Source organism: Budorcas taxicolor, chromosome 19, assembly GCF_023091745.1.
Source record: "Budorcas taxicolor isolate Tak-1 chromosome 19, Takin1.1, whole genome shotgun sequence".
NCBI lineage: Eukaryota > Metazoa > Chordata > Mammalia > Artiodactyla > Bovidae > Budorcas > Budorcas taxicolor.
In genome coordinates, this window is record NC_068928.1 from 24,926,634 (window position 1) to 24,951,712 (window position 25,079).

The window sequence follows — 25,079 nt, forward strand, 5'->3', positions numbered from 1 at the left end:
AGGTGGGCGTGGGAGGAAGAGGCCCAGAGAGATGTCCGCAGGTGTCAGTAAGTCTGAAGGGGACTCCTCACCCAGGGCCGCGCCACTCCCCTCTCCTCTCAGTTCTGTATGACCTGAACACACATCCTGCGGACCAACCAGGGACCTCAGTCAGCAATCACCATCTTATTTTCCAGGGAAAAGGAATCTTGAGAGCCAGGAGTGTTAGGGACCAAACGACGGGCTCTAGGACCTGAGTCATGTTTACCAGAAAGAGACAGGATATGCGCTCATCCTGCCTGGCCAGTCATGTAACGCCAGCTACTCCTGTAACAGACAAAGAACTGCCTGTATATAAGCCGCCATACTCCTTTGTTCGGGGCTCTTGTCGGATTCCCTTGTGTGAGATGAGACTTGGGCCCTAGCGTGCTAGAGATAAACTCCCTTCTTGCCCTTGCCGTACCGTGGTGGACTTGCTCTCTCTCTCGGTCGGTTCGGAGATACGGGCTCAGAGCATAACAAGGAGAAATATTCACCTTCTCCTGGGTAAGATGGGCATGGTCTGAACAGGCGAGCCAGCCCAGCTCCTCAACTGAAATAAATCAGAACTAAGATGCCTCGGACCCTTCCCCCAGGCCTGAAGTTCTGTGATAGTATAGGAAGAGCCTAAGTCACAGAATTTAACCCTTGAACAACCACAGCACCGCCACCAGCAGCAGAATAGAGCCAGGTCTGAGGCCCTGAGCAGGCCTGATACCCAGCTGAGAGTTTTGGGTGGGCTGCATGGAAGTTCTGCCGACCTGGAAGGAGAGTTCTGTGCTCCTGTTTTAGGTCATGGTTTAATGAGAAACGACATAATGAGAATTCTCCATTCAGCAGACAGCCTCGGGATGGGAGCCCCCGGCCCACTCCCCGTGGTCATCCCCGTCCCGAGGCGGGATGGACTTTCTCATGGGCATACACAGCACCTCGTCAATGTAGATGGTGTTCCCCTTGATCTGGATCTCCTCCTGCAGGGCCAGCTGCCTGCGATTCAGGCCTTTCAACTCTGCTTGAGCTTGGGCCAGTGTTTCCTTCAGTCTAGAAGAGGAGGAAGAATGTGGGGGAACAATGAATGGCTTCCTGTCACTGCTTCAGGGGGAAAAGTGTATTTGTCTATTAGGTGCTGGACTCAAATTGATGTGTCTGCTTCCTCTCTCCTCTTTAAGACAGAAATTTCCAATCGGTGGCCCTGGACCAGATTCACAAGCAGACAAACCTGTGAACTTCCGACAGTTAGAACTAGAATTTACCTAAACATCTGGATTTTTAGAAAAATGTCAATGTTGGGTCCGTGCCCTGCATGGCAGCAGTCGGTTGGAGTAGGTTCCTCTAGAAAGGAACCCCTAAACATGATAGATGCAAAGGGCAAAGGTCCTTATGCCCAGCTGGCTTCACCCATGATGACATTGCCTAGCTCTGCTCACAGTTCAGGGTTTTGTGTGTGTGTGTGTGGGGGGTCTTCCTTGCTACGTGTGGGCTCTAGATTGAAAAGGCTTTAGGCTCTAGAATGCTCAGGCTCAGTAGTTGCGGTTCATGGGCTTAGTTTCCCTGTAGCATGTGGGATCTTAGCTCCCCGAACAGGGATCGAACCCTTGTCCCCTGCACTGGAAGGCAGATTTTTAGCCATTGGACCACCAGGGAAGACCTCACAGTCCAGGTTTAAATGGAGCCCCAGTAGCCCTTTGCCTGAGTGGTTAAGTCACTTCAGTTGTGTCTGACTCTCTGCGACCCTAGGGACTGTAGTCTGTTAGGCTCCTCTGTCCATGGGATTCTCCAGGCAAGAATACTGGTGTAGGTTGCCGTGCCCTCCTCTAGGAGCTCTTTGCTTACCTTGCAACATTGTGGGTGATCTCGCCGACCTCCTTGATCAGCCTGTACTGTGCAACATCTCGACACAGCTCCACATTAGGCCGGTGTGTCCTGGTCTCCAGGCGTGTGTGAGCCACCTTGGCAGGCCCTTCTTGGTCGAGGATGGCTTTTTCAAGAACCACAATGTTTTTCTCCTGGGAGGCAATCTCTTCCATGACCTTACAAAAAGGGTTAGAGTAGGTGAGGCCAGGCTGTGCTCCTCAAAACTCGACAGCAGACGCTCTTAGGGAGTTAGGAAGAGGGGACCTCGGGTTATCTACCCACGCAGGCCACCTGAATCGGCCTGATCTCTTTTCCCTAGAGCAGTGACTGCTGGGAGGTAAGGTAAGTCACCCAGCCTTAGAATCTCAAGCATGGAATGGATACGGATGGCCATTGTTGCCTCATCTCCTTCTCAAATATGTGGATTTCCTGGGGAAGGCCCCCAGCAAAGGCTGGAGGCTGCCCATGTACCTCAGTGTGTGTGTGCTAAGTCACTCCAGTTGTGTCTGACTCTTTGCAACCCTATGAACTACAGCCCGCCAGGCTCCTCTGTCTATGGGATTCTCCAGGCAAGAATACTGGAGCGGGTTTCTGTGTCCTCTGCCAGGAGCTCTTCCCCACCCAGAGACTGAACCTGTGTCTCTTACATATCCTGTACTTTTGGACCATGAAAGCTGCCTCTGCCTGCTTCCTTACCAATCCACCCACTAGGACCAGTTCTGCCCACTAAAGGAGAAAGTAGTTTAATCTGAGTTTTTGTTAATTTCTTTGATGGTGGCTTTGTGCCAACAAAAGATGCCTTCAAGGTACTTGGGTTTTTAGATTAATATTTAACTAGTTTAAGATTTTATTTCTTCCTTGTTTCTTCTTTTTAAACTTTGCATCATGGGAATTTCTAAACGTACATGAAAGTGATAGTAAAATGAACCTCATGGACTCATCATCAATTTAAGTGATGATCATTCATTGATATATGGCTGCTTTTGAACTGTAGCAGCAGAGTTAAGAAGTTGCAACAGATGATATACATTATGCTCTCACTGTTTTGTGCTTCTGTCCAGACTGTGAATCCCAAAGACATGGTAATAACTTGACAGCTTTCCAAATGCTACATGTATCATCATACTGTGGCATCTTATTTTATTTTTTATTATCAGTGTATGTCCATCATGTTAATACAAGAAAAGTGGGCTTTGTGGGTTGCACTTGTAAGGCAGAGTGAAGTGCAGGTTTTGCCCATCCATTGGAGAGCAAAGCACTGTGTTTATTATGCAAGGACACAACAACAGTACTGAAAGAATACACTCAACATCAACGGTACCAGACTAAGCATTCACCACAACATTCCCAACACACAGGAGAGCAATGATCAGAAAAACTGGAAATTTAAAACAGTATCTCATCACTGCAGAATTTCTTCACACGAAGGAAAATGAGGTTTCTATCACAATAAGATTCTAAGTGGTGCATGTGTTAGCCAAGTAAGGAAAGCCATTTACTTGACGGTGAGCTAATTAAATCACGTTTGATTGCAGCAGCTAAGAAAGAGTGTCAAGGGAATATAAATTATTTTTAAGACTGTTAGTCTGCAAGGATAGTTGCTGGAAGAGTTATGGACACAAGGAACAACTATAGTTAATTAAAAGCACACAAAGCACATGAGTTTGGAAGGTGTTCTTCTGCTCTTCATGAGTTGGCGGGTGTTCTGATCCTGTTCAATGTCGTTTATTGAAGGAGTCAACGCTGAGTTTGAAGTAACTAAAGAATTAGCCTCTATGAATGACTGCATGAAATAATTATAGGTGAGGATGTTTTCAAAAAGTTAAGAAAACAGGAACTCAGTACAACCTGAAGTGGAATCTACTAAGTGTTAGAGCTGATGATGCTGTGGATACACGTTGAGCACAAAAAGGCTTAGCTGAGCATTTTTACAGAGCTCGTGGAAATGTAAGCGTTTTAAGGACTGTGGCTGGTTTATTCATTAGAAAGTGCTTTGCAGAAGAGATGTGGATCTATCATGTGTTATCGAACCAATAACGTCAACAGTGAACCACGAAGTTCACTTGGACTGGCTTCCGTGGACTTGACTGTCTTCATTTCTGTGCGTTTTTGTCAGAAATAGAAGTTGGTTATCCTCACTTGTCACACTACTCAGCAGTAAAATGGTTTAGCAGTGGTGAAATGTTCTTGTGGTTTATTTTAGCTTGGGGCCAAGATTAAAATTTTTCTGAGCAAGAACAACCTCTGTTATCAAACATGGAGTGGCTTTGGAAGTTCACTTTTGCTGCACACTTAAAAATATTTCTAAGTGAGTCAACCTAAAATCGCAAGGCAAGACAGCCCTTTCATATACTGGCTGCGATAAAGTCATTTCAACAACGGACATGATTTGCGTCACAAGTAGAATCAAGTTGCTTTCTTTGCTTCTTGTGCTGCCAAAAGTTAAAACATGAAGTGAGACCTCCATTCCCCCACACATTTGCCAAAGAAGTATTCTTCCAAGTTCTGGAAATTTTTTTTTTGGACATCAAAGTAAGTGCAAAGGAAATTTCCATACTTCAAAATTCACTTAACTGTGCAATTAAGAACTTCTAACTACCCTTCGACTGGGAGTGATTAATCTGATATGGAATGAGGTACTAAAAGGCAAATACTGTACCAGGAGAATAATTTAACAGATTCTATAAAGGTCTTCCAAGTAGTGAGCGTGTTCAATTAAAATCATATGCTTATAGGTGGCTATGTCTATGGCAGTGCCTATCCGAATGAATGGATGCTTTCAAAGATGAAATATACAAAATCTCATTACAGGTCAGCATTAACAGGTGAACCTCTGCAATGGTTTTGGTAGAAAATACTAACTTTGAACCCCACTAAAGCAATTGTTTTCTTCCCCCCAAAAGAATCAATCCCCTTCTTCTCACCAGAAGACCTGTAAAAACAACACCCAGTTATAATTATTTATACTTTTAATTTTACCAATAAAGAATTTGTGGAAATTTGTTTTCTTATATTAATATCTATGTAGTATCCTTGATCTTGCATCTTGGTCCACAAAAACAAAAATATTTACCCTCTGACCCTTTATAGAAAAATGTTGCTGACTCATTAAGGTAACTGAAGCCCTGGGTTAGATTCAACATTCTCATACTAAATTCTAAGTATAGCTGGAGTTAAAATACGTTTTGTTCAATAAGGAAATAATTATGTCACGGAAATAAAAATGGGGGCCACCCTACCCTTTAATTTGAAGGTCGCCTCCTCAGTTTGTCAAGTCTCCTCGTGACCACGGAGGCTTCTGAGCAGACGATAAGCAGGTGGAGACTTCTGTCATAGAGCTAGGTCCCTATCTCCAGATGAGGGCAGGGAACCTCACCTGCGTTGTTCTAGTCCATCATTCCGGCCTACCCAGACCCTTTTAAAAAAAGCTAGTTATTACTTTTCATTTTTATTTCATTTTCACTGGGCTGTGCTGGATCTTAGTTGCAGTATGTGGGATCTTTAGTTGTGGCACATGAACTCTTAATTGTGGAAGCATCTAGTTCTTTGACCAGGGATGGAACCCGGGCCCTCTGCATTGGGAGTGCAGAGTCTTAGCCACTGGACCACCAGGAAAGTCCCAGGTGCTCATTTTAGATGTGGCTTCCAAGGCCTCAGCCCCACAGCCCCCAGCTCCTGCAGGGATCTCCTCTGGTAGGACAGGGCTTCTCAAAGGCCTCTGCAAAGACCAGCCTCTTGCCCTTTTCCTTACAGAGGATCCTTCCAACTTCTGCCTTCCTATCTCAGATCCATCTTTTGAGGCCTGGACTAAGTTCTTACTCCACTAGGAAGCCTCTTGACTATATTTGGCTATGTTTATCATCGTTACTATTATTGTTGTTGTTGTTACTATTATTGGTAGCAGCAGCCAATTAAAAAAAAAAGTTTATTTTGCTGCACCAGGTCTTAGTTGATACATGTGGGATCTTGGGATCTGGTTTCCCTGACCAGGGATTGAACCTGCATCCCCTACTTTGGGAGCACAGAGTCTTAGCCACTGGATCACCACAGAAGTCCCAGCAGCGTAAAGAACCCGCCTGCCAGTGCAGGTGACATTAGAGATGCGGGTTCGATCCTTCGGTTGGGAAGACCACCTGGAGGAGGGCACGGCAACCCACGCCAGTATTCTTGCCTGGAGAATCCCATGGACAGAGGAGCCTGGTGGGCTATAGTCCGTGGGGTTGCAAAGAGTCGGACACGGCTGAGCAACTTACACACGCATGTGCGTGCACGCACAGAACTTCAGAGTCATAAAGAATATCTAAGAGCATACAGTGCCTCTCCATGCTCCATAAAGGAGGAACTAAGGCCTGAAGCAGGGAGATAGCCTGTTCTTTGCAACAATCAGTGACAAAGGAGGCCCAGAGCAGCGCCAAGACCCTCTCCAGTCCTCCAAAGTCCAAAGCCTGCTGCTAAGACAGAGGAGGTGAATGACATTTACTCCTTAGCACCCAGGATCACAAGCCCTAAAGGCCATTCTAGGTCTCCAGAGTGAAACCTTCTGAGCGAGTTCAGCCATAGTCCCTCCAGGAAGCTCACCTTGTCCAGATGAAGAGCCAGTTTGTCCCTGGCGTCCTTGGTCTCCTTCAGCCCATTCTTGAAGGCGGTGTCCACCACATCACACTGCCTGCGCAGGTCATTGGCCGTCTGGGACAGGATTCGGTCCACCAGGGCCTTCAGCGTCAGGGAGTTGTTCCTCTGCTTGTCAGCCTTCTCCACGTTGGTGTTGGAGAAGTCTAGCCAGTCTTCCAGACTCACGGAGCTGAAACGGGACCCAGGCACTCATTCATAGCATATCTGGACTTGGCGTGGGGGTGTGGGGAGAGGGACCAGTGACTGGAAACCAGTGGGAAGTTAGGCCTCCCTCCACCAATGGAAGCACCTAGAACATTTCCCCATCTCTAGGCAGAGTGAACACTGGTCTGTCAGTGGCAATAGCTGCCACTCTAGGGAAATCTGCTTACTGTCTGCCAGGCACTGGGCTGGCACTTTACAGACACTCTCTCATTTAGTCCTCATGCTGGCCTAGTGAAGTGGCTTTCATACCCCCATTTGAAAGATGTGGAAAACAGGTTCATAAAGATGGAGTAACCTGGTCAACATCACACAGGTAGGGACAAGGTAGGTATCAAAATAAATTATAGTCGTCACAGATTATAATGTGAGTGTGTGTTCAGTTGCTAAATTGTGTCCAGCTCTTTGCGACCCCATGGACTGTAGCCTGCCAGGCTCCTCTGTCCATGTGGGTTTTCCCGGGCAAGAATACCGGAGTGGCTTGCCACTTCCTTCTCCAGGGGACCTTCCCAGACCAGGGATCGAACCCATTATCCTGCATTGGTAGGCAGATTCTTTACCATTGAGCTACCTGGGAAGCCCACAGATTACCATACACCGAAAAAAATAGGATAATCATGAGTGTATCCTGAAATGCTATAAATAAAAGAATTGCTAGTTTGACAAGGAATTGCTTTATATAGCACTGAGGAATCTCAAAATAATGTTAATTGGAAGATTCAACATTATGGAATGTTGTATATTTTGTCATATACTTATATATACTACATATATGACAAAATATACAATATTCAAAATATGATGCTATTTAATAAATGCAGAAGCAGGCAGAACAAACCTATTAGAAGCCGGGAATGTGGTTCTTTTTGGGGGAGGAGAGAGGGGGCATTGATCAAGAGGGGCCGGGGTGGAGGTTTTGGCGTCAGTGGTAACGTTTTACTTCTTGGCCTGGCTGGTGGTTATGTGGAGACTGTTTGCCATCTGGGATGGCCCCTGATGACCCCTCATGTCTGCTGGTGTCCACACCTTTGTACAGTGCCTTCCCCTTGAGTTGTGTGATGAACTCATTTCTCATGAATAGATGTGATGAGAGGCCATGTCTGATATGAGGTTGAAAGAGGAAGACTATGGCTTCTCTCTTGGATGCCTTCTCTGTTTTCTTCCTCTTGGATCAGCTGCCATGTCTAGCCTTCAGATGAGACCACAGTCCCAGTTGACAGGTTGACTACAAACTGAAGAAAGGTGAGCCAGAGGCGCCCAGCTGAGTGATGCCTGGGCTCCTGACCCACAGAAGCTGGGAGATAACACACTTGTTTTAAAGCTGCTAAGTTTGGGGGTAACTTGGTAACAGCAAAAGATAACTAAAATGATGATAATTCATTAAACAATTGATTATTATTTGTGCGATTTTCTTTCTTTTCTGTTTTTGTTTTTGTTTTGTTTTTGTTTTTTTTTGGCTTGTGGGATCCTAGTTCCCAAAAGAGAGGCTGAACCTGGGCCCAGGTAATGAAAGCACTGAATCCCAATCACTGGACCAGGAAATTCCTATGCAGTTTTCTATATGTATGATTTACTTTAAAAAAGGAATTCTGGTGCAGTTTTCTGTATGTATGTTTTACTTCAAAAAGAATGTTTTAAAAATTAGAATGAGTTAGGTCTGTGATGTAATATTACTTGAAAAATGTAAATCAGATGTTATAGAAAATGTAAAGAGTATAATCTCATTTTTGTAACAAAACTATTTGTGTACATGAGTGTATATGTATGTTTGTATGAACATACAGGAAACACTGGCTATCTCAGGGAAACTATTAACTTGCTCTTTATACATTTTCAAATTCTTCTAGTTGTTAAAAATGCAAATAGGTAAATGAGTAAATTTGAGAGGTTTTAAGATTTTATTTCAGGGTCTTCCCTGGTAGTCCAGTGATTAAGACTCCATGTTTCCACTGCAGGGGGCACGGGTTCCAGCCCTGGTTGGGGAACTAAAATCCTGCACCCCACAAAGTACAGCCAAAAAATACATATAGTTTTTACATCAGACTTTCTTAAAGCAGGGCCTAGCCTGGAGGACTGGGGCACCGCTGGGCCCCATAGGGTAGTCACTGCTCAGCGCCTGTCTTTGCCTAAAACCTGCCTCTTCCTAGCTCCCAGCCTAAGGTCAGGATGATGTCCTAGGTCCTGCTGGCCTCTCCAAGAAACACTGGGACATCACACAGTGGGGAGAAGGACAGTGTGGCCAGGCCAGCAGGGACTCACTCACTTTGGTTCAACCCTCACGACGTTCTCAGAATACTTGATGTTTGGTGAGTTGTTGTTGAGTGAGAAGCAGATATCATCAATGGTTATGGCTGTAAACTTGTCCCTCAAATCCTTTTCAAGATTGTACTTGGCAGAGCGGTTTAACCTGAAGGGAGAAGGTAAATTGGGTTTCTTCCTCTTGAATGCCCTAGTGGCAGCTACATCAGGTTCTTGGGAGACCCTGGAAAACGAAGCTAGTCGAGTGCAACATGGCGGCACTTCCTCCCACCCTCTCATCCACTCAACACACACAGACACACACACACAGACACACACACACCCCATTAACGCTTGGTGACCAATTAACGTATCCAGGCCTGGACTTCAAAATCCTCCTTTCAACTGTGGCCTTTTCTGAGTCACCACTGTGGCATCCTGTTTGTGAAAGGTCAGCCCGGGGAGGAAATGGCTCCAGTGTCCTCCAGTTTCTAATCAGGGGTGAAATTCTGCCACATCCCAGCCCACCACCAGAGAACAACTGTCAGGCATGAGAGGCTGTCCAGGTCTCATTCTGAGTGTTCCCTGGCCACTTTGGGGCATGGAGAGTGCTTGTAGGATCTTAAACCCCATTATTCCTGTGCCGGGGAGCATGGTCTTGCTGGGCACAGCTTTTCCTAGATATGCCCAGTGGAGATGTGGGGGCAGTACCTGATTTGCTCACATGTCTCCTCCAGGGTGCGGGTCAGCAGGGTCATTACTCCCCGGATGATCTCCTCTTCCTTGATCAGCTCCTGTTCCACCTCATCATGGACCAGGTCAATGCCAACCCGCTTCTCCCTGGCCGGGAGAAAAGTGGACAGTCATCCCACGCATGGAGGGAGACAACTCAAAACTTGCTGACTTTTAAAACTATCAAGACAACTGAACCCAATCCATCTGGACAATGTGACAGGGGATGTACATTGAAAGTGAAAGTGTTAGTCCCTTAGACGTGTCTAACTCTTTGTGACCCCATAGACTGTTGCCTGCCAGGCTCCTCTGATCCTGGAGTGGATAGCCATTCCCTTCTCCAGGGGAATCTTCCCAACTCAGGGAACCTGGGTTTTCTGCATTGCAGGCGGATTCTTTACCATCTGAGCCACTGGGATATACATTAGTTGGTGTCTATTTGACTTAAAAATATCCAAAACACAAAGAAGAAAAATGAATCAGTGATTGGTCACTTGGTCTGAAAAATGCCAGCTGGACTTTTTCCCCTTAATTTCGCCATCAATTCAGAAGGCTTTTCCTTCTTACCTATTTATTGGAAAGACTATCTTTTGACTTAGAACTTTAAAGACATATGTTTTCTTCCTTGAGCCCAGTCTTGTTTTTTAACAAGGGTTGAATTGAAAAAGATGCTGTATAATAATAGTAATAATAATAATGTCAAAATTAATAGTACTCCATTACTGAACACTTACAATGAGACACGCACTGTACTGAGCTTTTCATGTGAAAATTCATTTTCATTTAACCTTTCAATTACAGGTGAGGAAACTGAGTTTCAGAGAGGTTACAGATCCTGTGTCACAGAATTGGGCATTACACATGCTTTTAACCACTTCCTCCCAAAATTGGTCGGTCGCCATCTGATAGTTTGTTCTTTTCCACCTGCCTGATAGTGCTTGTCTTCGGGGAAGGCTCCATCACTCACCAGCTGTGTGGGCTCAGGCACACTGTATAATTTATCTGTGCCTTGGTTTCTTCTTCTGTGAAATGGGTATACTTATCAGTACTTCCTAGGGTTGTGGCAAGGAACAAAAGAGATATGAAAGCAGACAGCATGGGACCTGGCACAGAGTAGCAGGTACTCAACCCACTTAGCAGCATCTGCGTCCTAATCACCCTTAGGTGTGGAATTGAGCCAACGGGATGTTGGCTTCTTTGAGCACCTGCCACTTTCCTTTGCTTTACCACCTCTCTAAATCTGGTTGAGTTGCTGCCTGGTTGCTGCCGAGGGTCCTGGTGAAGCTCACTGAGGCAACAGGGCTTTCTGAGGAGGAGGAACAGAGTGGACAGAGCCGCAGTGCAAGCAGCTCAATGTGCCAAGTGCATCCCACTGTTGGGGATGAGATGCAGGACCGGATGGAGGGCTCACTGGGGGCCCAACCATCATGGACCTCGTTTTCGAAGCGAAGAAGTTTGAATTTGATTTTGGAGGTGTTAGGGCATAGGGTGGTAATGAAGGGATTTGAAAGCCGGGCAGTGACCTGGAAAGATCTGCACTGGGGAAAGTTCACATAATAGCCAGTGTAGACGAGGCACTCGATTGGAGGGGGCTATGCTGGCAGCAACAAGACCTGCTAGGGTGCTGCAGAAGATTTATGGGGATCAGCTCTGTGAATCAGAATCACCCCAAAGCAGAGAGGAGCATCCTGCTCATAGTACTTACGTGAGGGAAATTATAGTAAAAAGGTACGTTAGCACAGTGCTCTCTGGATTATGAAGTGCTCCCATGTGCTCTGTGTATGGGAGCAGGCTTGTCCTCTACCAACTGTATCTGCTTTGTCTGCCCAAAATAAAGACCACCATTTCCCAGTTTCTGTTGGGGTGGCCACGTGACTAAGCTCTGGTCAATGAGACGCAAGTAGTAACGGTGAATGCTGCTGCTGCTGCTGCTGCTAAGTCTAAACCCTAATTATTCCTACTTGTTGGAATGCAGACATAATGGCTGGCACTCTAGTTGCCATCTTGAATCATGAGGTAACCCTGGGAGTGAAAACCAAGCACAGGGAGCAACCAGATAGTGGAGCAACAAGATTACAAAGGCCTGGAAGCCTGACACTGTGGCGTACTATGCCAACCCCGAACGAGCTCCAGATTCCTTAAATGTGAGAGGAAAAAGGTCAATGTTATTTTGTCCCTTTCTGATATCCACAGCCAAACCCAGTCCTAACTTATACTGGTTAATTAAGAGCAGAGTTTAGACATGAACCAAGTCCGGTGCTCCTGCTCCTGCCCAGCACCATGAGTATGCTGAGATAATTTCAGGCTCTAAAAGAACACATGCTTATCGGTTTCATTCTAACCCACCACCAAGCACAGTCGGTTTTTACTACGCAGCATTTCATTTCCCAGAAGATTCATTAGAGGAACCATCCCTCCTACCTGTATTCCAAGCATTTCTCTGTGATGCGCAACGGCTCCTTAAAGCTCTCGAGGGCTTTCTCCAATCTGGTCTGATAGAGGAGCAGGTCTTCAGTTGCGTACACCAGCTGCTCAAGTTTGTCATCTAACTCCTTCTTCCAGAACCTGACTTCCTCAAGTCTCTGCTCTGAAGCACACAGAGAAGTCACTCTAGGATGCAGCTCTTAGATTAGAAACTAGAAGACTATTGGGAAGCTACCGAGATACTTTCTTTCCTTCTCAGAATGGTGCTACTTGGGGTATCTATACATCTTTGTGTTTATTAGAACGGAAGGAAGGAAAAAGAACATTGTTTCTTCTTACATTCAACATCAAAGTAATCCAAAGATCATTCTACACTTATTGACTCTAATTCCTCAAGGCGCCCTGTTTTAAATAAGTTTTAATTTTGTCAAAGACACGAAAGTATATTGTTTGAAAAGTCCCTGGGCACCGCTTTGAAATTGTATTCATAGGAATGGGATTGTCAAGACAGCATTATTCTTTCTTTAAGACTCAGCTTAGGACTTCCCTGCTGGTCCAGTGGTAAAGAATCTGCCTTCCAATGCAGGGGACATGAGTTCGATCCCTGGACTGGGAAGATTCCATATGCTTTGGAGCAGCTAAGCCCATGTGCCACAACTACTGAGCCTGCACCCTAGAGCCCGGGCTCCACAACAAGAGAAGCCATCATAATGAGAAGTCTGCACGTCACAACAAAGAGTTGCCCCTACTCACTGCAACTAGAGAAAGCTACAGCATAGCAATGAAGACCCAGCACAGCCAAAAATAAAAATTAATAAATATTAAAAAAAAGATTCAGCACAAATATTCCTCTTTAGGATGTCTTTTCCAACTCTCCAGTGTCTACTCCACCTTCACTTCTGTACCCCTTCCCACAGCACCTATCTAGTTATATTCTGATTAACAATTTTTATATCTTTCTCCTCCTCAATCTGAGAGCCCCTTAAAAACAGAGGCTCTGATATCCCTGTGATATCCATAGTGCTTAGTCCCTGGACGCTCTTAGATGCTCAACAGATATATATATATCAAATCAATAAAAGAATGACTGATAGATGACTGTAAATCAGACTGGGTTACCATGTCTCTTGCTGTTGTTCAGTCGATGAGTAGTGTCTGACTCTTTGCAACACCAGGGACTGCAGCACGCCAGGCTTCCCTGTCCTTCACCATCTCCTGGAGCTTGCTCAAACTCATGTCCATCGAGTCAGTGATGCCATCCAACCGTCTTGTCCTCTGTCATCCCCTTCTCCTCCTGCCTTCAGTCTTTCCCAGCATCAGGGTCTTTTCTAATGAGTCAGCTCTCCTCATCAGCTGGCCAAAGTACTAGAGCTTCAGCTTCAGCATCAGCCCTTCCAATGAATAGTCATGGTTGATTTCTTTAGGGATTGACTGGTTTGATCTTGCAGTCCAAGGGACTCTCAAGAGTCTTCTCTAACACCACAGTTCAAAAGCATCAAAAGCTTGTCTCTTAAGGCAATGAACTTAAAGACAGAATCTGGAGAATACATGTTTCTCTCTAATATTTCAAGATAATACACTGGCATTCCTGAATAAGAAATGCTAATGACAATACAGTATCATGCAAACATGTTTACAAACATAGCAAGTGTGTTATCTTACCTAGTTTCTTATTCACATCGCTTTGAGATTTTCTTGTGGTCTTTTCAATTTCATCCACAAGTCTCTGGCTTTCTGCTACCAGGCGTTCAGACCGGGACCTTTGGGCTTCTGCTCTGTGGTACTGGTTTTTGTTAGCAATTTGCCACTCTGCGCACAAGAACTTGGGTGGCTGTTGTAGTAGTCTGGCCATTTGAACTTTCCAAAGTCCTGCTCAAAAGTAGATTTTTTTTTTTTTTTTTAGATTCACTGAAAGCAAGTTGTCTTGTTTTTAATGTCAGTTTTTATTAAAGTGTGACATTCATACTAAAGAGTGCACAAACCATAATCTGCACACAAAATGAAAAACTCAGTATATCCAGCACCCAGACCAAGAAATAAACATTACTAGCACCTCGTGCCTTGTTCTGGCCACTATTCTTCACCCCAGCCCCACACAGCCCCAATTTTTACACTATACATTAGTTTTGATATTTTTGAACTTAACATAGAATCCCTAAGTACTCTTTTTTCCTATACACTCTTTTATCTGACTTCTTAATAAACAGGATTATGTTTGTAAGATTTATCAGGATTGTTCATATAGTTGTAGTCTGTTCATTCTCATTGCTGTGTAGTATATCATTATACCACAATTTATCTCTCTCTCTCTTTTTTTTTTTTTTTACTGTTTATGGATATTTGAGTTTTCGGTTTGGGGTTATTATGAGAATGCTATGAATATTCGCATTTAGAGAGACTGTGTATATTGGTGAACACATGAATGCATTTTTAGAACTCATTTGAATTGCTAGCTCATAGGGCAGTTGTTCTATTTTAGTAGATATTGCTTAACAGATGAATCCAGGTGTGTTTTCTAAAAACAAAAAGAGCAAATGTGACATCTGTAAACTGACAACTAGGTACTGAGCCTATTCAGCAGATAACAGAAACAAAAGTTTCCCAGGACAAAGAACAGGAGAGAACAAGAAGAGGAACCCATGAAGAGGTAGCAGGCAGAGGTCAGCAGCAACAGAAAGGCCAGCAGCAACAGAAAGACGAGCATGTCTCTTCCTCCTCTGCACACAGCGGGCTTCCCTGACGGCTCGGGTGATAAAGAATCCACCCGCAAAGCAGGAGACCTCGGTTCGATTCCTGGGTTGGGAAGATCCCCTGGAGAAGGGCATGGCAACCCACTCCAGTATTCCTGCCTGGAGAATCCCATGGACAGAGGAGCCTGGCGGGCTGCAGTCCATGGGGTCGCAAGGAGTCGGACACGACTGAGCAACTAACACACACACGCATCTGCACACAGCTCTGACTGTGAGCCCTGTCTTCCTCAGACGGGGCTGAAATCTGCCCCACTCACGTGCATGTGTGCTAAACTGCGACTCCATGGACTGTAGCCCACCAGGCTCCTCTGTCCATGGGATTCTCCAGGCAAGAATACTGGAGTGGGTTGCACGCTGTCCTCTAGGGGATCTTCCCAATCCAGGGATTGAACCCGAACCCGCGAGCTATGTCTTCTCCATTGGCAACTGGGTTCTTCATCACTAGTGCCACCTGGGAAGCCCCATCCTCATCCAAAACATACGAGTGCCTGCCCTTAAAGACTTTGGAATCTCTGAAGGTTGGAACTGAAGTCAGATCTTGACCAGGCTGAGTCTCAGGCCTCGGGCCCTCTCTGACAACATGGGTCTCCTAATCCAGTCCATCCAATGGCCTCTGCCAATTTTGTCTGAGTGTGGGGCTCAACATTTAACCCCAGATTTCTGGATAAGTCTGAGCAGCTCCCAGAGAAATCGAAATTAGGGCTAAATGAGGTCGAAATTAAACCTAAATTTTGGCTGATTCCAATGGGCACAAGGCATTGGATAGGTCTATGGACTTCAGTTAAGAGTTGGTGGGGTGGGGCCGAGGCTTACTTACCTCAGCGCCACAAAGAACTACTTCACAACTTGGGGATGGGAGCCTCCTTACTCCAGCGGGAGCTCTGGGCCTTAGCAGAAACGGAACGTAAACAGCTCAGGCTCTATGGCAACCGGTAACGCGTTACCAGGGCAAAGGGGGGTGGGGTCTGCTGCGAAGGGGCGTTTACTCCGGAAGGCTTTGCGCAGGCGCGAGTGTTGTCTTTTCGCCTGCGCTAGTGACTTGGCGATGTGGCTTGGGAGGGCTCTGGCCAGATACCTCAATCTACCGCGAAGATGCGGGACACCAAGCTGGGGTTCAGGAGGCCTGCTACTGGTCCTGCTGCCGGCTGGGCCACCTCGGGCCGCACAGCGCTCACTGGGTCTCGGACTCCCCAGATGTACATCGAAATTGGGCTGGACGATGCCTCTAGGTCCTCGCAGCCGCAGGCCGGCCTGGGGCCACTTAAACCACACACCTGACGCTGCATGGAGAGATTCCTGGGGTTGCCGCGGCCGCGGGGGTGGGGGGTGGGGGGTTAAGAGGAGGAGGGATGAGGAGGGGCACCCCGGGCCGGTCCCTCAGCCTCCAGTCAGTGGCAGTGGCCAGACCGAGGGCTAGGAGTCAGGAGTGGTTTCTCTGTCTAGAAAATGAGTGGCTTGAAAGTCCCAAACAGCGTTCGGAATATGTTCTTTATGATTGTAGTGCTGTTAAAGCACTCCAAGGGTTGGAGGAGGGGATTAAAAAAGAAACCCCTGAGACCCTCACGAAAGAACTGATCCTTGTAGTTGAGGCCAGCCAGCTGGACTCTGCTCTGCTGGTTTTGCCCTCTGAAAGGCCTAAACTCGGATGCTGTTGCTTCTGTTGATGTATTAACAAAAATAGAAGAAGAAGAAAAAAAGAGCTCTCCAACTATTTATTCTGGAGTTTAAGTAAAATATTTTCAAAAGAAAAACCTTGTTTTGCACCCACACAGGCCAGCAAAGGAATGAGTCCAATAGAGAAAGTATGGAACAGCTTATTATCAATACTTACTCTGTGTATCTGGCATCAGTATATGGGGAGGGAGGAGAATATATGGGTAGGGAAGAGAATATAAAGCAGATATGCAGCTCAAGGCTTAGAATTTGCTAAATTAAGTGTACAACCAACGCTTATATTCAAAGTAGAAATACTCAGGCAAAGCACACTGAAGTTTTAAGTGATTTTGAGATTTTTGTTAGTTGGAATAAAACCATGTTTCCCAAATACAATGAATTTCCTCTGGAGTTGGCGTAGCTCTGTTTCTGCAACCAGGCTCTTCTCGTGTGGGAGGCCTGAATAGGCAGCTCTGAGTGCAGGTATGGGAAGGATACCTTTGGCAAACCAACCCAGGTCACTGTGTCCACCAGGAGATGGAAAATACAGGGGAAAAATTAAGTCTGAGAGGGTAGACTCAGGAGGTTTAATATTTGTCAAGTGGACGTCCAGAAAGGGAAAAATAGAGAACAGATGAAGGAAAGAGAGAGAAAATGTCCTGTGCTAAAGACGCAAGTCTTTATGTCTCTTAATTAATTAAAATTTTACACAATTTTGAAAGGCTACTTTCTATTTACATTTTGTTATTGCAAAATGGTGGCTCTATTCTCCATGTTGTATTAATGCAGTACATCCTTGAGCCTGTCTTACACCCAATAGTTTTTGCCTCCGACACCTATATTATTTCTCCAACTGGTAACCACAAGTTGTGTCTCTGTGAGTCTGCTTTTTTGTTGTTGTTTTACTCACTAGTTTATTGTATTTTTTAAAAAATTCCACATGTAAGTGATATATGGAATTTAAGACTCAAGTCTTTATTGAAAGACCCACCTGAAATAATTATCTCCACACACATACATAGTCACACATACATACACATTATATATGCACCTATTCTCTATCTATATACATCCTATTCTAGTGAAATTTCTTTTTCTTTTTTTTTTGCCTTAATGTGTGGTCTTAGTTCCCTAACCAGGAATTGAACCCACACGCCTTGTAGTGGAAGTGCAGAGTCTTAACCACCGGACCACTGGGGAAACGTCAATATTCAAAGAGTAAAGGAAGAAAGAAATGAATATGTATATAGCTTTTTGTCTATAACATAGACTCCTAGAAATGATGCTAGAATAATGTCTTCAAAATTCTAGAGGAAATGATTTCAAATCTCAAATTCTATAACCAGCCAAAATACCTCACAGAGCAAAATAAAGATATTTTTGGACAGCTCTGAAACTTGAACATATACTCTTTTGGAAAAAAATTACTGGAATAAAAGTGAAAAATCGAGAAAGAGGAAGATATTGACCATAACAAATAGAGGAACCATAAAGAAAAGATATGATAGCTGTATCAGTTCTGGAAAGCTATCAGTTCAAATTATAACTGAAAGTCAGAAGAGTTCTTGAAGAATTTAAGAAGAGTTACACAAATTATATGATTCGTAACCCAGAAGTATAACTTCATGCTCTTGGTGAGCAGAAATTATATGTCAAACAAGAAAGACAAACAGAAAGTGGGGACAGCATTAAACTGTCATTTTGAAACTAAAAGAATTCTGCAGGAAGCTTATGGAGGCAGCATGGTGTAGTGGAAAACACACTTAGCCATGAGCCTGAGGTCTGGCTTCCAGCCTGGTTCCTACCTACCACTTAGCTGTCTCAGTGTTCTCATCCACATTAATAATACCTGTCCTGGAAAACAGCATGGAGGTTTCTCAAAAACAGGAACTACCACGAGATCCAGCAATCCCATTTCTGGGCATATATCCAAGAAAACACCCAAAACCCTAATTTGAGAAGATACACACACCCCAATGTCCATAGCAGCATTATTTAAAACAGCCAAGATATGAAAGCAACCTAAGTTTCTATCACCAGATGAATGGATAAAGAAAATGTGGCATACATATGTGTATACATATATATATATACACACATATATAAGAAGATATCAGTTATAAAAAAGAATAAAATTTTGCCATCTGCAGCAACATGCATGGATGTGGAGGGCATTATGCTAAGTGAAATAACTCACACAGAGAAAGACAAATTCTATATAATATCACTCATATGTGGAATCTTAAGAAACACAAAAAACTAAATAAAACAGAAACAGACTCACAGATACAGAGAATAAGCTAGTGGTTATCAGTGGGGAGATATCTGTGGGAAGATGGGATGGGCAATATGGGGGAAGGGAATTAGGAGGTACACACTTCTAGATATAAAATAAGCTACAGGGATATATTGTACAACATGGGAAATATAGCCAATATTTTATAATAAATTATAAACAGACTATACCCTTTAAAAATCATGAATTGCTGTAATAGATTGCAACATATAATATTGTATAGCAACTGTATTTCAATTAAAAAATAGTTATTTTTGTTCTGCTTGGCTTATGACAGCCATAGGAGAGTTTTATGGATGCAAAAATGCCACCAAAACGTCAGATGTTATTAACTTCTTGTTTAATTTCCTACAGTGCTTCCATGACCCTGGAACTCTGTTTTCGTAGCATTGCCAGTGGTGTTCAGATCTGTGTTGGTTTCTCTACCCAGCTGCACCTGGATGAGGAAAAAAATCTCTTCCTCCGTACAAGGGTATTGTTAAGATATGACTTGTTTTCTATCTTGGGCATCACTGTGGAACAGTGAGTTCGTTGAGAAGAAATCAGTTTTTTATTCTCAGCATTCTTCAATTGTCTCAATATCATAGGCCATTGTGTTGAAGCTGATTCTTCAAGACCCCAGTGTCCTGGGTCTGTATCAGGAGCTTACTCCCGTGTTGCACAGTTCTATTGGAAAATCAGCAGTCAAGAAACGTGATCATTTAAAAGCTTCTTATTGGCATTTTAAACTTTGACTAAATACTAGATGACTTCTGTGTGTTTCTAAGAGGTCCTTCCGAGATAAGGAGGATGTCAAGCATACGTTTCTCTATCGAAATAGCCTATTTCCACTGCCAGTAGGCCTGGGAGATGTTTTCAGCCATCTTTCTTTCTTGTGGTCACCGCACATCCGCAACTCCAGTAGTCTTTTCGCCGTGTCTACAGTGCATAGTCACCTCCACCAGTTCTGGCTGTGATTCATAGCAGCGTCTGTAAGGTGGCTGGCCGTGAAGCTAACTGGACTTCCCGGGGATTGAACCCAGGACCTAGCAGATTCTCTGCACTAAAGTGTGTGTTCCTGGAGGACTAGGGTACATTTGTTGTGCCCAATAAATGTATTTTAAAATGTAAAAATATGTGTACTATTTATTTGTTTATCAGCATTTGGCTGTGCTGGGTCTTGCTGCACCCAGGCTTTCTCTAGTTGCGGTGAGCAGGGGCTGCTCTCTAGTTTGGCTGCGTGGGCTTCTCATTGCAGTGGCTTCTCTTGCTGTGGCTCCTCGGCTACAGAGCGCAGGCTCAGTAGTTGTGGTGCATGGGCTTAGATGCTCCACGTGGAATCTTCCAGGACCAGGGATCAAACCCACGTTCCCTGTATTGGCAGGCAGATTCTTAACCACTGGACCACCAGGGAAGTCCTAAAATATTTTATTTTTAATTATTTATTTGGCTGTGCTGGGTCTTGGTTGTGGCACAAGGGATCCTTGATCTTCGTTCTGGCATGCAAACTCTTAGTTGTAGGTATATGGGATCTAGTTCCCTGACCAGGGATCAAACCTGCCCCCTTGCATTGAGAGCGAAGTCCTAGCTATTGGACCACCAGGGAAGTCCCCCAATAAATGTGTATTGAACGGGTGTGCTCTAATCAATTGAGCTGTCCAGGCTTTATGAAAGTGAGCAGCATTGACATAAGAATGCAATTCTGTTAAGTGGGAAGGGGATGTCTCAGACTGCGTTATCGCCTAAATTAATGTTAGGAAACAAACTGCTCAGTAAAGAAATCAATGTGCTTAGCTCTTTCTTATTTATGGTACCCAATCACTATTTACTTACTTTTTGTTGAGTACCATTTTATTCCATCCAGGAAAAGCTATGGAAAGTAGATTCTGTTTTATGCTTGCTTTTGTTCTCCTACCAAGAGTCAATTTAATTATAAAGGTTTTAAAAAAGATTATTATACATTCATGAACACAATCAAAAAACTAAAATACTTCAAGACCTTAGAAAGCATGAAATTTGAGTGTGATTTTGAAAAATTGCCCCTTGGATTACCTATTTGGGGCTTGTGAAAATCAGCAAAGGATGCTATTGAATGTGCTTCACGCCAATACTCCTCTTATTTTGACGGACATTTCAGAGCACTTAGGTACATCTTAGAGTTCTAGTCTTTCAAACTTTCAAAGCATTCAGTGTACATGGTACTAGAGTTTCTACTCATCTTGATTTCCCTGTGTCTGAAAGAACATTAGGAAGAAATTTTGGTAGTTTTTAAACCTATAGGTTTACTTTTGAACTTTTGAGGTATCCTTTAAGAGAATCTGACTCTTAGAATTGCAAGGAACTTGAAAGGTTATCTAATCCAATCTGATGCTGAAATGCTATAGTCTCTACAGCATTCCTGCCAAACGGTTGCCCAGTGCTTGAACTCTCCTAGTGGTGGGGAACTCATCACCTCTCCAGTCAGTCCTTCTTTGGGATATTCTGCAGGGAAGGCCTTCCGATGGTTTCCATCCGTGAGTACTAGTTTCTATCTTGGGCCATACAGAATAAAGAGAAGTTTATATATATATCACATTTTCTTTATCCATTCATCCATTCATCAGTGGACACTTAGGTTGCTCCCATGTCTTAACTATTGTAAACAATGCTGCAATGAATATAGGGGGTGATATATCTTTTTGAATTAGTGTTTTTGTTTTCTTTGGAAAAATAACCAGAAATAAAATTGTTGGATCATATAGGAGGTCTATTTTCTGTTGCTGTTTAGTTGCCAAGTTGTGTCTGATTCTTTGAGACTCCATGGACTGTATGTAGCCCAGTAGGCTCCTCTGTCCAGGGGATTTCTCAGGTAAGAATCCTGGAGTGGGTTGCCATTTCCTTCTATTTTTATTTATCTATTTTTATTATTTATTTTTATTGGAGTATAATTGCTTTACAATGTTATATTGGTCTCTGCTGTACAGAAGCATTCTCTTTTAATATTCTTTTCCATTATGGCTTATCATAGGATATTAAATACAGTTCCCTGTGATATGCAGTAGGACCTCGTTGTTCATTCTACGTATAAAAGTTTATATCTGCTAACTCCAACCTCCCGCTCCATCCCTCCCCCAACCCCCTCCCCCTTAGCAATCACTAGTCTGTTTTCTACGTGTGACAGTTTCTTAATGTTCTATTTAAAAGTCTAATTCAGGATGCTAAACATATGCTTATTATTCATGAATATCTATCTACTAGCATTTATGAGGGCCAAGCAAGGGCTGACTGAGGCAAACCCTGGAAAATGTAATTATTCTTTTACTATGCTGGCATGGCCTTGTGCTCCTAAGAGCTTTGATGCTATCTGCTATTGAATCTTGACAGACACCACTGAGTATTTTTCAGAATGTGGGCAACCCTCCAATAATCTGCATCAGAACCCCCTGGGGTGCTTGTTAAAGTGTGGATTCTCAGGCCCCACCACAAATATGCTGGATCAGAACTTAGGTCTAAGATAATGCTGCACCTTCGTGGGACCTGCTCTGTCCTACCAGTGGTCTTCCCTTGGGTTTCACTTTTCCACAGGAAACAGAACATAAACCTCAAATTGTCTTTGTACTTGGCACTGTTCCCTTTGTTGATGTGATACAAGAATAGCTTTTTGTGGTGCAACAGTGAGTTTGTTGAATAGACCCCTTGTATTTTTAGGAGAAGAAATTTAGTGCTTCATTGCTCACCATCTCTAGTGGCCCTGGTAGCTCTAAGGATAAACCAGCTTGGGTTTCACCCTGGAGGATTAACATTTCAGAGAGCACACAAAACCCCTTGAAAGTCAAGATGAGACAGGGCAGAGAGTGTGCTGGGTTCTTTGTGTGGTTTGTTTCTTGTCTTTAGCCATTTGTCAGGCACGGCAGCTGAAGGTGCTGAATTGGATGAGGTAGCAACATTCGAGACTCAAACCAGGTGCCAGGTGCTCCCTGGAGGGTGGAGCAAAGACTACTAACTCACCTCCTGTCCTTCTTGCAATGATCTCCACACCTGGGAGATAACTGTAGGAAAGAAAAAATGTTTCCCCTCTTTTATGTTCAGTATATAGGGATACGCAAATTAAACTGGCAAAGCTTAGCAGAAGGAAAGGTATATGATTTTTATTTATGTTAGTATTTTTGTGTGCATGGGATTGTCACACACACAAAAAAAGAAGTGAAAACTCTTAAGCAGCAGCTAGAGGGACTTCTCTGGCATCCCAGTGGTTAGGGCTCTGCACTTCCAATTCAGGGGCCACGGGTTCAATCCCTGGTTGGGGAACTGACATCCCATAGGCCATGTGGTATGACCAAACACAACAAAGCAAAACAAAAAGCCCAAATAAACAGTTTAAAAAATCCAATTAAAAATTTTTTTGAAAGAGCAGCTAGACTTGGGGCTTTTATACCATTTTAACAAAGGGCAGTAAATTGTGGAGAGTTGGCTAGAAAAAGGAAAGAAGATTTGGGTTTCTGGGGTGATAAATTCTAGGAAAGTGACTAGGGAATGTATGGGAAACCAATGAAAGATAAAGGTTATTTTTATAAGGTCTGTTTATGCAGATTCATCTCAGTGTGACTCCAGTCTCTGGTGATCAGAGTTTGTCTCTTTTTCCTGGTACAGACCTTCCTCAAAGGAACATCTATAGCCTAGATTTAGGCAGATAAGGGAGGACAGAGAACTTTTCCTGCATCTCTCACTTTTCAGTTACCTTGCAGCTCAAAAATAACCCTTATGCCAACGTGGCATATTTTGGGGTGGCATACCCTGGCCCCCTTCAGGATCATTAGCACACCCAGCTGGGGAGAAGCTGGACAGGAGCTGGCACAGAAGGCTGACTTCAGGCAGTTTCTTTGAGTTCTAGCTGCATCCCCTGTGCAGAACAATCGGCCTGGGTCCTGCGAGGCCTGCCCTCTCGCTCTATCAGATTTGCTATGTCCTAGTTTGAGAGCAGCCCTCTAAACCCAGAGGGGCCATAGGCGTGGGATTGAGGCGCCCACCAGGCAGAACCACTCTGCGGAAAGGTAGATTCTTAGACAGTGAAAACCAAGCCTCATAGTTCAGTGGATTGAAAAGTAAATCACAAGTTAATTTTTTAAAGTTTTCTAAAATATGTGGATAAGCCATATCTTCATATGAGCCTAATACTATGAATAATAACAAATGGGATACATACTACTACGTATAAAGTAGATAAACAACAAGGACCTCCTGGGGCTTTCCTGGTGGCACAGTCAATAAGAATCTGCCTGCCGATGCAGGGGACATGGGTTTGATCCCTGCTCCAGGAAGATGCCACATGCCGCACAGGAACTAAGCCCGTCCGTCCACCACGGCTACTGAACCTGCTGCACTCAACTACTGAGCCCCTGCGCCACAACTACTGAAGCCCACGAGCCTAGAGCCTGTGCTCGGCAACAAGAGGGGTCACCACAATGAGAAGCCCATGCGTCGCAACTGGAGAACAGCCCCCACTTGCTGCAAGTAGAGAAGGCCTGCGCACAGCAACAAAGAGCCAGTGCAACGAAAAATAGATAAATATTAAAACAACAACAAAAAACAGGGATCTACTCTATGGCACAGGGAACTATATGCAATATCTTGTAAAAACCTATAACGGAAAATGATCTGAAAAAGAATACATATATATGTATAACTGAATTACTTTACCGTGCAGTTGAAACACTGTGAATTCAATAAAAAAAGAAAAAAAAAATCTAAGCCACCTATATCAAGGAAATCATTATATTCCACCAGAGGGCACTGTGGTAGCAATCTAGTAAAACATTCATAAAACAGGCTTGTAAGAACAGAGGGAGTTCGTGATTGGTTTGTAAATGTGTGACAACAGCTTTGAGCAGAAACAAAATCCAAGTACCACTTTCACCACAGGGGGTGGCACGAAAACTACTCACGTGGTTGTTTTTTCTTTTTAAGTCGGAACCACAGGAAAAGAAAAGGCAAGTTGACTGAACTGCTTTCTTCAGTTGCTATGTTGTTCTGTTGCTATGTGGTCTAATAGAATCTACAAACATAATCAAAGCGATCACATTTCCTCTGCCTCAGCCATCTGAAAAGCTTCATACCCCTAAGAGTCTTCATCCCCAGTTGTGCCTGAAGCAACGAAGTTTGCCCGAGGGTTTAAATTGGGAACGATGGTAACAGTGATAGCTAGCTTGTTTTGAACACTGAGTGCTAGGCTGGGCGATTCGCGTGGCTCATCTCTTTAATCCCCACAGCAGCGTTGAGTTAGGTTCTATTATTATCAGCTCCATCAGACAGATGAGGAGACTAAG

General features: G+C 44.0%; 1 protein-coding gene across 2 annotated transcripts; it reads right to left on the reverse strand.

The window, feature by feature from the left end:
- Positions 1-851: 851 nt before the first annotated feature.
- TEKT1 (tektin 1) lies at positions 852-24,937 on the reverse strand. Of its 2 annotated transcripts, none has more exons than XM_052658543.1 (8): positions 24,870-24,937; positions 13,762-13,968; positions 12,097-12,262; positions 9,655-9,783; positions 8,969-9,112; positions 6,451-6,673; positions 1,852-2,048; positions 852-1,059 (listed from the first exon to the last, which is right to left on the reverse strand). In XM_052658543.1, exons 1-8 carry the CDS (start codon positions 24,883-24,885, stop codon positions 852-854), a joined length of 1,290 nt encoding a protein of 429 aa, XP_052514503.1. In that variant the 5' UTR covers positions 24,886-24,937. The 2 variants fall into 2 exon arrangements, with proteins under 2 accessions (XP_052514503.1, XP_052514504.1); XM_052658544.1 differs by having other exon boundaries at positions 24,699-24,895.
- Between the last annotated feature and the right edge of the window lie 142 nt (positions 24,938-25,079).